At 45.8% G+C, this 12,642-nt stretch overlaps 1 protein-coding gene across 7 annotated transcripts in view; it reads left to right on the top strand.

The window, feature by feature from the left end:
• TATDN3 (TatD DNase domain containing 3) overlaps window positions 1–12,642 on the top strand; it is a 21,556-nt gene extending 8,914 nt beyond the window's left edge. For 3 of the 7 annotated variants that reach the window (XM_033144801.1, XM_033144798.1, XM_033144803.1), the window contains 6 exons: window positions 6,982–7,044; window positions 8,118–8,227; window positions 8,758–8,813; window positions 10,858–10,970; window positions 11,402–11,482; window positions 12,308–12,642. In XM_033144801.1, the coding sequence (XP_033000692.1) occupies window positions 6,982–7,044; window positions 8,118–8,227; window positions 8,758–8,813; window positions 10,858–10,970; window positions 11,402–11,482; window positions 12,308–12,454 (570 nt within the window). In that variant the 3' untranslated portion in view covers window positions 12,455–12,642. The remainder of the gene's footprint in view (window positions 1–6,981; window positions 7,045–8,117; window positions 8,228–8,757; window positions 8,814–10,857; window positions 10,971–11,401; window positions 11,483–12,307) is intronic. The other 4 variants (XM_033144802.1, XM_033144799.1, XM_033144804.1 and 1 more) reach the window with 2 other exon arrangements.

Here is a 12,642-nt window from a genome sequence, read left to right as displayed (position 1 = left end):
GAACATCTGTAGAGGAAAGAAGGTTAAGCAAGCAAATCATGGTGATCTGCTAGTGAGTGTGAGAAAGAGTGAAACTGGAACAAATCCAGGCAGCCAGGAACCAGAGGCCGCCCAGAGGCAAACAAAAGGTCTAGGCAGTAGGAGGATAGGATAAACTGCCCAGAACTCAATTGGTGCTGTTCGTTGAGCACATCTGGAGAGTTGCTGCACTTGACATGAAGTTGAGAAGTTAGCGAGTAGCTAACAACCAGAGTTAGACATCACGGCTTGCGATGAAAAGGGAGTATCGAGTTTCACGCAAGGTTAGTCCAGCGTGTTTCTTGAGTGAAGAATGGGAGTTGAACACACAAACAGGTGTGGGAAATAGGGGTTCTTTCCGCAGAAGTAAGGACAGTCCTCCGCTGAGAAGGATTAAGCAACAAGGGGCTGCTGTTGAAGATGCAGGCTGGCAAGTACCACGCAGGGGTCTCCTGACTTGACCTTCAGATGAAGAGTTCCTTGCGGAAGGCAGTACTCCTGAGCACTAGGAGGAACCGCCTGAAGAGCCTGTAGAAGGGTTCTTGGCTGATGCAGGAAAAGATACTCCAAAAGAATACCTGGGGAGATGCGGAGCATATTTGCAACCAGGTAGAGAGTAACAAAGAGCAGGTGAAAAGGGTTTGCGGCTTTGGTTGGAAACAGGTATGCCGCAGGAAGTGATAGCAGCGATCCGTAGACACGGTGAATACCAATCAAAATCAGCCAACAGAATGCCCATGCGAAAGACAGCACGGAACATAGCAAGGAACGTCCCATGGTTGGCGACTGGATCACTAGAGCAAAAGAAAGCTTCAACGATGTGAGAGTGCTTGAAGATGCTGCTGAGCAGAACTTGTAGACAGGAGAATTCACTTTACCAAGCAGTGAATCTCTCCAGGAGAACTTTGCAATAGATTTTCTGGAAAGGACAGTTTTAAAACTATCAAGGGAAAGTTCTAAGGTCAATGACTGTGGAGCTTTATCCATGAGGTACTGATGGAGAGTAGGGGGTTGCACACGATCCTGGTGTAGCAGCTCTTTGATTAGGGCCTCTGCTGCAGCGAGCTTTTCTGACGTCAGCGCCCATTGGTCGACCCATACAGGGGGTCCTTCCTTCCATGTGAGTGGAAGAGCATGTACTGGCGCTGATGCAAAGGCCCACATCAAAAATGTGTATGGACAACGGTTTTTGCCTTAGACAATAGGTCTCTACCCCAAAGGGTGATAGACACATCCATAACAAGTGGACGGAGCTGCACCATGGAGCCTGAGTCTGACTGGAAGGTAATCGGATGCACGCTCTGTTGGGCGGGTTCGAAACCTCCGACTCCGAAGACTTCCTGGGTGACAGTCGTTGCCCACTGGTCAGGCCAGTCCTTTCTGGCGATAACTGTGACATCCGCACCTGTATCAAGAAGACCCTTGACCTTTCGTCCACCCATTTCTAAGACGAGGTGAGGGCGTTCTTCTGTAATCTTGATTAGCGCCATAGCTGCCTGGGGAGGCAAAGAGTCTACAGGAGCTGTAGGCGTGGAAGTAAGCAAATAGAGTCTGGCAATTTCCAAACCTTTTGTTAGGACACATGGAACAGTTGAAAATCCTGGAATCAGCAACTGTGACGAATCCGTAATTCGAACTAGGCCTGCAGTCAATGTGACTGTGGCAGGGAGGCGATCCATCCTAGGCAGAATAAGGCAAATTGAGGTGTCTGGGAATGGACCACGAATAGATGTTGGCAATTGCTGAGCAAACCATGGATTTGAAAAGTAACAGTCCTCTGTTAGGAAGAGTGGTATACCTGGGACAGAAGATTCTTCTTGTTCCTCACTGGCAGTGTCTGAAGACATCTTCCTGGCTTCGGGTTTCTTGCACTGCTGAAGTTGGCAACTCTGAAGCTGCTTTGCGTTGAGTTGGCAAACTTGAGGTTCTCCTGTTGGCAAAAGTTGCTGATGCTGTTGAACCTGCTGGCATTCAGTCAGTCGTGCATCAAGCTGGCAGGATGGAACTTCTTCTTTGACACAAGGCAGTCGAAGTTGTTGTTCCTGATAATTGTTTGGTTGTGGCGGGCTGAGCTTAAAAGCTGGAGGTGACACAAAGGTGTGGACATTGCTAACCGGAGTGATGTTTAAGCTTCCACAAGATGGAGCTGGCTCACTCACTTGTATTCTTTGGCCACATGGAAAGTGATCATCAGCTGGGCTGTTACCTGGATATTGCTGTTTCATCAAGGGCAAATGTCCTTCAATGGCAGATTGACCTTGAGTTGAAGGTGAATAAAGCTCAGGTGCTGCAAGGTTGACCTCAGTAGGATGTCTTTTCAACGTTGAAGGCAATTCTGCGATCAGAGACTTGACTGTGATTGCCTGCTGTGAAGCAAGGGTGACATCAGTAGGAATTGAAAGGCGATTAGCAGGAGATGAACTGAATGCTGTGTTCTCTGCTGGAACCTCTTGGATAGGTAAGGCAGATGATGAAACTTCTGGAACCTGAATGTCTGAAGAGGTCACATCTTTTCTCTGGACATCTGAAGAGTAGACATCTCTCTGGATCACTCTTTTTTCCTGAGGACCTGGATAAGGAGTAGCGTTGTTCATCTTTCTGGGTTGGCTGACCTTCATGATGTTCTTGAGCTTGCACCCTATTGTTTTACCGGGGCCGGGGCGCGGCCCGCAGAACCGTTTCCCTGAACTGGAGATGAGGTAGGTGAGGTATTCTGTGGATTCAAACGACAATCATTCGCCCAATGAAATCCTTTTTGGCAGATGGGACATCTCTCTGGCGGCTTGGCAGAAGGCCTTGGTGTTGCCGTGCATTGCGACCTGAAATGCCCATCGCCTCCACACCCATAGCACTTCTTGACTGGCGTAGAGCTGTCTTGACGTGGCATCTGTACCGCAGCTGCCAAGAGTTGTGCTTTGTAGGAGTGGGTACCAACATTCTGGCAGACGCGTAGCATCTCAGTCAATGTGACATCTGGACGAGCTGCAACTGCTGTTAGGGCATTCTTGCAGTCATCGTTGGCATTTTCAAAGGCGAGTTGTTTTGTCAGCATGTTTCTGGCATGACGATCTTCTATCTGGCGTTCCACTGCAACAATCAGGCGATCCACGAAGTCCCCATAAGGCTCTCTTGGACCCTGCCTAACTGCAGCGAATCCTGATACCGAGCTGGCATCTGTGCGATTGGGTAATCTGCGCCAAGCTTTGACCACGATGTCTGCTATGGTGACGAGTGCAGCATCAGGTATGGCTAGCTGTTGATTGAGATTGGAGTAATGTCCTGATCCTGTGAGCATATCTTCTGTGGCGAGTGGTGTTGCACGTCTGGCTGCTACTTCTTTCCACTCTTGCAGACACAGAAGAGCATCTGTAGGCGACAGGAAGGTGCGAAGTATTAACTTCCAATCAGATGGCAGAAGTCTACTAGTAGACAATCCTTCAAGTAAGCTTCTAGTATAAGGAGCTTGAAGTCCATTTTTGCGTATGGCTTTTCGCAGTTCACGTAGTGTTTCAAAAGGGATGGCTTGATATCTTGCAGGTTGTCCTCCATTGGCACGAATCACTGGAAAGATATGCATTGGATCAGCACTAAAGTCTATTTGTCCCAAAGCTGCTTCTAAAGCTTGAGTTCTGCAGATGGGTTGCATTGCTGTTGGATCTGTAGGTGGCATCAGTGAGTTTAAATCTTCTTGATGCTTTCCAAATGATGAGCCACTAGATGGTGCTAAAGAGTCTTTGACATCAGGATGCCTTGAAGATGGCTGACTATGAAGACAAGATGGCTGACTTGAAGTTGGATGAAGACAAGATGGCTGACTTGAAGTTGGAGCATAAGGTTGTTGGCTCTGTACTGCAAGTTCTGGCATCTGGATCATCATTGTTTGGCTTTGGTCTTGCCTTGGAATCTGCATTAGCATTGGAGGTGCTGAAGGGTTAGCAAATTGATGTTGTGCTGCTTGCATTGAAGCTTGGATTGCTGTTGATTGAAAATCAGCTTGCTGAAAAACTGGAGCTGCTGGCTTGAGTGCGGCCTGCAGGGCAGCAGGGTTTGCTGGCAAAAAGGCTGCTTGCTGCTGCTGCTGCTGGATCGCTGGCAAAAGCGCGGCTTGCGATGGAGGAAGCGGGACCGTTGCTTGGAGCGAGGTCCGCGGCTGCTGCTGACTTGAGATCGCTGGCTGGTAAAGGGCCTGCGATGGCTGCTGAGCGACTGGCGGTGGGGCAGTCCGCGGCGGGGCTTGAAAGGCCGACGGCGTCTGCAGCACCGGCACAGGCGGCAATGAATCTGGCAATGACAAATTAGACAAGGGCGAGTGCGTGTACGACAACGGGGCCTGAACTGGCTGCTGCGAGGGGGCCGAAAATAGCACAACCGCAAGCGGCAGCACAGGGGCACTGTTAAAAGCAGTATTTCCCAAATTCGCTGTTCCATTAAGCAAGACATTTCTCGGAGCAATTTGTTGGAAGCAGTTTCTTACTTTGCTCCATACCAATTGTACAGGAATTCCGATTTTCGGGTTGGCCATAAATTCTAACCCGATCCTTTCCCATGAAGCTAGATCTTTCGTTCCCTCCTTAGGGACCCAAGGGCAAACTTCCCCAACAGTTTTAACTAAAAGCTCTACTTCTGATTCAGAGACAGGGTGACCATTTCTTTTCAAAAGGTACAATAAATCTTCACAAAATTTAACTTGAGCAGTTGAGAGTGAGGAGCCCATTTTTTATACTTTTCCAAAACTTTTCCTCCCCCACCCGTAGGCTTCTACTAGGGGACACCGGTCCTACCCGTAGGCTTTAACCGAAAAACCTGGCACCCGTAGGCTTTAGCCAGAAAACCTCCACCCCCACCCGTGGGCTTCTACTAGGGGCTACCGGCCCTACCCGTAGGCTTTGACCGAAAAACCTGGCACCCGTAGGCTTTTGCCAGAAAACCTTTCCCTCCCACCCGTAGGCTTTTCGGGAGACACCGGCCCTACCCGTAGGCTTTGACCGAAAACCCTGGCACCCGTAGGCTTTCGCCAGAACCCTTCCCACCCGTAGGCTTTAGGGAAGACCTTACCCTGCCCGTAGGCTTACACTAAAACTCCTTGCCGCTCTACCCGGGGACCCCTTGGGGCAAATTCTACTCTATTTTGGGCAAGCGGTGGATTCGCGCTACTGCAGCGAAATCCTGGATAAACCGGGCCGTTATACCTCACCTCTCAACGTCTGTTTCCGAGCCACTTCCGATATGTTGCCTTTAACCGGAGTCTTCGTGGAAGCGATTTTCGACTACGCTTCGCCTCAGAGAGGGGCACCACTTGTCGGGGTTTGGGTGCTGGAGCTCCTCGTGCGCAACTTGAAATAGTCATGCACGAGGTACCAGTTGCGGGGAAAGCGGCCAGCGTTCCGCGTGCTTTTGAGCACGGTCGCCGGCCAAGTCTCACAATCCGAAGGAAGCTGAGTAAGCCAATTGATGACTCCGAAGGTGTATGAGTTCCTAGTTGCCTTCTTAGTGAAAAGTTGCCTCGTGAAAATGAATATACCCTGACTCTGAATAGATGGACCAGTTGAATGAAAATAAAAATTTTACTTTAAACCTTTTACTCCCCTTATTTCCCCAAAGGAAGACAGACACTGGTTGTATCTTTAGTGGCTTCGGCAGAACCCGCGTAGGCTCGTCCCCTAAGCTAAGTTCTCCTAAGCTTAAAGTCCCTGCGCGCCCAATCTTCCGCGAGGCTAGCTAAATAAAACTAAAACCGAAATATCTTCCGCAATTCTAGCCCTAGGCTAAACCTAAAAGAAAACCTAACTAAGGCTAAACCGAATGATCTTCCGCGATCTAACTCTAACTAAAAGAAAAACCCATCCAACCCATCCAGCCCGCTCCTAATCCCTTAAACTAAAATTGACTTCAACTAAAACCCAACTAAAGCAAAATGGAAAGAATGCACGAACGTGCCTAAGCGGGGGTGCCTCTGCCTTTTATTTGGGAACAAACGTGACATCATCATCAATGCCTCAACCAATAAAATCACTGTTGCTGCCCTCCAAAAAGGCGGGAAGCAAGTTTAACGCTCATTAACAACTTTGAACATGACCGGAACTATAAAATAAAGGCGGATTAATCTCATAAGTGAACCACACTATTCATTCATGCTTTCACTTTCGCTTTTGCGCGCAGTTATACCAAAAGTAGATCTCGAAAACCTTATAAAATAACCAAACAAATATGAATCCATGGCGGATCCGTGAAACGTATTCCGACATGCAGCAACATCTGCGGGTGGGTGCAGGGTACAGGTTCCCTGCCCCTGCTCTTAAAGTAAACTTACAATATGTTTAGCTTGGAATGCTCAGCTAAAAATCCAATTATCCCTCACCATTGGCTATTTGGGCTGTGAGTCCCAACGACAACTGGAGGGGGCCACGTTAACTACCCCCTGCCTTAACCCACTGCCTTTATATGCCACAACCCAGATTATGGGGTTTGCCAAGCTGATGTTGCAGACCCAACTTAAACAGGACAAGAGAAAGGCACTGCGTACAGCAAAATGGCATTGCTTTAGCGATACAGAATTGCAATTAGCAAAGAACAAAACTATGATCCAAGAAAGATGTGTTAAAAACATCTGTGGTGTCTTACTTAAATACTGTAGGCCCACAGCTTGCATGGGGGTAACGTTCCAGGGATCTTGCCTAAATCCCAAATCACATACAGTATGGTCAAAACCCATTGGGATTGCAAGTCATTTTCCCCAGAACCCTGCCCCCTTTAAAAAAACTATTTAATTGCCACACACGTAAAGCTGAATGCGAACAAGTTAAATGCACACAAGTTGCAGGCTTACTGTATGAGGAAAAGTGGGTTATAAAATAGGAACAGGAGAGAGAAACAGTGGTGGGAGGTGAAGCAGACATCTGAGTCTACTGTAATTGTTTTGAGGCCTAAGTGTTCATTTCACACTTACACAAGATCTTTGTGCAGGATCTAGATGAAGCATTGCCACTCATAGAACTCTATAAGGACCGGTTGTTGGCCATTGGAGAAGTAAGTACTGTAGAATCTTTATAGCCTTTGGTGTTCGGCTGCCGAAAGCACTGGGCAGCACAACCCTAAATGTTTTTACTTGCAGGTCCCTAGGATTACAGCTGCACAGCACAATCCTCTGCATGTTTACCCAAAAGTAAGTCCCGCTATGCTCAGTAAGGCTTACTCTCAGGTAAGTGTGCATAAGACTTCAACCTTAGGCTACACTCCTATGCACATGTAAACTGGAAGTAAATCCAATTGAACTCAGTGGGACTTATTTATAATTAGGCACTTGGAGGATTGTGTTGACAGTTCACAAAACAATGTGAAATGCTTGTTGTGTAGATATTTGCATGACGAAAAACCCCACGTGTAATTTGCTGAGAATAGGACATGTTCTGGGAAACTGTGATGGGCTATAGTGTTCCAGAAAGTGTGCACACACTAAAATAATGTATATCTGTGACCATCCTATTTAATAATTTATGTTTCATATAAGGATAAAAAGTGGGATATAAACATTGAAAATAAATATTTTTAACTTACGTTATACATGTTGTTTCTTATACCACCCATATATGCAGTTGTCACATATGATGATCTGCATGTGAGTGGCACAGTTTTTCATACAAGGGAAATATTTTTCATGTAGGAATTGTGTCATGTCAGAAGTAGCCCTTTAAACTTTAAGCAAGTTCTTGGCTTTTTCACAACAGTCAACATATTGGACTGCTGATTAAATGGGACCTTGGGTGTTTCACAAAAATAGCAGGTCTTCAATAATACATTTCTTGTTAAGTGCAAACTGCTATAGGAGAAATATATTTAAAAAATTAAAAAAATGTCCAGTAGTACCTTAGAGACCAACTAAGTTGCTTTTATTTGCTTTTATTATTGCTCCTAGCTGAGTGCATTTTGTGCTGATAGACAAAGTAAACCAACAATTTCTAAACAAAATAAAACAAAAAATTCCTTCCAGTAGCACCTTAGAGACCAACTAAGTTTGTTCTTGGTATGAGCTTTTGTGTGCATGCACACTTCTTCAATTTCTAGCAGTGTTTTTTAATTCCCCCCTCCCATTTTTCCTACAGGTTGGTCTGGATTTCACTCCCAGATTTGCAAGCACTGATGAGCAGAAGGAAGGGCAAAGACAAGTCTTGATCAAGCAGATTCAGCTGGCAAAACAACTCAATTTGCCTTTGTAGGTCTTGCGTATGTTGCAAGAGAGACAATTAGTTTTATTTTTGTGAATGAAAACGTCATTTGCCGTGATTGGAATTCAGTTGCTAATTAAACCAGAGCATTGTCTAAAATGCACTGGTCTAATTAAAATTATTACTGCAATTTATTGTATTATCTATTCCTCGTATTAATGGAGGAAGTGTTTTTGCTGTATTTTCAGGGTTACAGACTGTGTTGCTGTATAATCTTTGCATAGTTCTTTTGAGATGTTTCCAGGCACTCTGCCATAACTCCCTACCTATTTTGCTTTAAGCAGCAATTCAGTGGACCATCAAAGTGCATTTTATTTGTTTACATAATTTGTAATAGCCCTGTTCTGAGGGCTTGGGGTAGATAAAAACAGAGTTAAAATATGTAGCTTGATTAAAGCTTAAACACATAAGAAATGCTAAAACTCCACCCAGGGAAGTGATTTATCCGGCCATGAAAACCCAGCCCAGTTTAGCTAACAACTCCTGCTGATATCTTTGTTCTTCTTGTTTATCCTAGAAATGTCCATTCCCGCTCAGCTGGAAGGCCAACCATTAACCTCTTAAAGGAACAAGGTATAATGTTTTGTTTTATTTATATTCATTACGGTTTGTTTAGTTTTCTTGCCAAAATACACAGGGCCTATTCACTGTGGGGGACAGTCAGTTCCCCCCCCCCTTTGGATGTTAGGCCAGAAACAAGAAGCAGACCTGAAATAGGATCATAGAATTGTAGAGTTGGAAGTCCATGCAGGACTATGCAGATGTCTCCTACAGGGATCGAACCTGCAACCTTGACGTTATCAGCACCACACTCTAACCAACTGAGCTATCCAGGCTCAGCCAATCTTACACATCTGTTTTAGCATAAGATCCAGAGCCTTCTCAATTAGAGGCACAAGCGTAGGTTTTTGAAGGCCCTGGGCACTGTACTTTAGAAGGAAGTTATTTTTAGATGATGGTATTATTGTTATTGTTATTAAGGCGGTTGGAGGATGGATGGCGGCTAACAGATTGAGGTTGAATCCTGACAAGACAGTACTGTTTTTGGGGGACAGGAGGCGGGCGGGTGTGGGGGACTCCCTGGTCCTGAATGGGGTAACTGTGCCCCTGAAGGACCAGGTGCACAACCTGGGAGTCATTTTGGATTCACAGCTGTCCATGGAGGCACAGGTTAATTCTTAATTCTGTGTCCAGGGCGGCTGTCTACCAGCTCCATCTGGTACGCAGGCTGAGACCCTACCTGCCCACAGACTGTCTCGCCAGAGTGGTGCATGCTCTAGTTATCTCCCGCTTAGACTACTGCAATGCGCTCTACGTGGGACTACCTTTGAAGGTGACCCAGAAACTGCAATTAATCCAGAATGCGGCAGCTAGACTGGTAACTGGGAGTGGCCGCCGGGACCACATAACACTGGTCCTGAGAGATCTACATTGGCTCCCACTATGTTTCTGAGCACAATTCAAAGTGTTGGTGCTGACCTTTAAAGCCCTAAGCGGCCTCGGTCCTGTATACCTGAAGGAGCGTCTCCACCCCCATCGTTCAGCTCGGACACTGAGATCCAGCGCTGAGGGCCTTCTGGCGGTTCCCTCATTGCGAGAAATGAGATTACAGGGAACCAGACGGAGGGCCTTTTCGGTAGTGGCACCCACCCTGTGGAACACCCTTCCATCAGAAGTCAAGGAAATAAGCAGCTATCCTATTTTTAAGAGACATCTGAAGGCAGCCCTGTTTAGGGAAGTTTTTAATATTTAATGCTGTATTGTTTTAACACTCGATTGGGAGCCGCCCAGAGTGGCTGGGGTACAATGTTGTTGTTGTTGTTGTTGTTGTTGTTGTTGTTGTTGTTGTTGTTGTTGTTATATAAATACTGTTATTTGACTTACTGGTTGCTTACTCCAAAAAGGTCTGTAAGGAAAGGCTTAAGAGACGAAGACATAGCATAAAACCAGGGGGAAATGCAATTAAGCCATCACAGTGACCCATAAAGCAACCCAGCAAATAGCAGGAACGTCATCAGTGGAAAACATTTCATCAATAAGCAGCAGGACATAGTCGGTCAAATGCCTCAGGGAGGAGATACATTTTTACCACAGGCTGAAAGGGTGTTAATGATGTTGGCAGGCAGACCTCAAAAGCATTCCACAAGCTGGGAGCCACAACTAAAAGTGCCCTCTCTCTTATCGCCACCCTCTGAAGGGGCACCTAGAGGAGTGCCTCTGATGAAGATCGAAGGGTTTGGGTAGGTTTATATTGGGGGCGATGCCCTGAAAAATATCGGAGTCCTAGGCCGTACAGGACTTTGCAGATCAGCATCTGTTCTCCAAAAACGTACTGGCAACCAGTGCAGCTGCGCTTGCCAGCAGTTAGCTGGCTGCATTTTGGGGTTTGGGTCAGTCATACCAGCCAAGTCAGAAGATCACACAGCCAAATATGAAATATAACATTAATATATTGTAAAGGGATATAAACCCGTTCGTGGAGCCTCATTCCACAAGTGCGCCTCTAGCTTTTTCTAGAGCCCTGTGGATCTTTAGATCACATTCACTGCCTGGTCTGCACTTTGATGTTTCTACAGGAAGCAAAAGTTCTTTTCCTGATTTCTGTAGTTCTCCTTAGGTGCTGAAAGGGTGCTGCTCCATGCGTTTGATGGCAAGCCGTCGGTGGCAATGGAAGGGGTGAAGGCTGGGTATTTTTTCTCCATTCCTCCGTCTATTATAAGGAGTGAGCAGGTGAGATTTAAGAAGTCCTGGCTTCTGGCTATAAGGTTCTTTGTTCATATCTCAAATCTGGTGCATGGAGCCAAAAGGATTCCCCACCTCTGCTTTAGCTGATTGATTTCTTCAATCAGTAGGAGATGAGGACACTCTTTATTTTTGGAAGCTGTTTTGGTTCTCCTGCCACTGAAATAAGGGATGGAAAAGAAGACATTAACAACTGCTTCCAATTATTGGCAATATACAATTTAATAAACAAAATATTTTTCACTGTCCTCAGAAAAAGCATTTGCATTCAAGATTCGGCAGTATTAATATTTAATTATTTGGTTAAAGGAGGCTCGACTAAACACTTATTTAATCCATGGACAGTTCAAGTTTTTAAATGTTTATTTTGGCTGCTTGGAGAATTATGATACTAATTGCTTTTCTTAATTTTGTTCAAGAAGCAGAAACTTGTGAAACAGTTGCCCCTAGAAAACCTCTGCTTAGAAACTGACTCTCCTGTGCTCGGCCCTGAGAAACAGGTAAAGTATCATAGAATCGTAGAATTGTAGAGTTGGAAGGGACCCTGAGGGTCATCTAGTTCAGCCCCCTACAACGCAGGACTCTCAACTAAGCACCCATGACAGATGGCCATCCAACTTCTGCAGCACAGTTTACGACCACGATCCTGTTTGGGAAGAAGTGGCTTGAGATGCTGAGTGATGGTGTGGCAAAACAGCTACAGTTGGAAGGAGGAGATCTCAAGAGGTCTTGACAGCGTTAGGAAAGGGCTGAGTAGAGTAAATGGAGGCTTGAGTGCAATAAGCTGACATACTGGGCCTCAACCTCTGTAAAGGGCTCAGTCACGAATAGCATTAAGTGGTCAGTTTCAAAGGTGGATAAAAAGAATGGTGCCGTTAATGAGAGCCAGAGCACAACAAGGTAGCCCAGTCGGTAGAGCATGGGACTCTTAATATCAGGGTCATGAGTTCAAGCCCCACGTAGGGCAAAAGATTCCTGTATTTCAGGGGGTTGGTCTAGATCATAGAATCATGGAGTTGGAAGAGACCACAAGGGCCATCCAGTCCAACCCCCTGCCAAGCAGGAAACACCATCAAAGCATTCCTGACAGGTGGCTGTCAAGCCTCCGCTTAAAGACCTCCAAAGAAGGAGACTCCACCACACACCTTGGCAGCAAATTCCACTGTCGAACAGCTCTCACTGTCAGGAAGTTCCTCCTAATGTTTTGGTGGATTCCCCCTTGTGATCCCTTCCAACTCTGTGGTTCTATGAAGATTTGAACCAAAAGAGAAACTGAGTTGGCCTTAGGTGTCGCTGTAGACCAACGTCACTTACTTGTATTTCAGGTGAGAAATGAACCAAAGAACGTCTTCATTGCTGCAGAATACATTGCTAAAATAAAAGGGATTTCAGTGGAAGAAGTCATAGGCATAACAACCCAGAATGCACAGAAACTGTTTCCCAGACTGAAGAACTTCTCTGAACATAACTAATGTTCTGCTGTGCCTTAATATATTTCTGTGACCTGTCTTCAATATATTCATAACTTCACAATTTTTAAGAAGTTATGATGTTCCTATTGATTGTGTCTGTAAATCGAGCCAAATATAGAATGATGCTATGTAACAAACTCTCCTTAATTTGACGTTGGGCACTTTCCTAATAAAAGGACTATAACCAT

The sequence above is a fragment of the Lacerta agilis genome, chromosome 3 (genome assembly GCF_009819535.1).
Source record: "Lacerta agilis isolate rLacAgi1 chromosome 3, rLacAgi1.pri, whole genome shotgun sequence".
Lineage (NCBI taxonomy): Eukaryota > Metazoa > Chordata > Lepidosauria > Squamata > Lacertidae > Lacerta > Lacerta agilis.
This window is presented reverse-complemented; position numbering and strand designations above follow the sequence as displayed.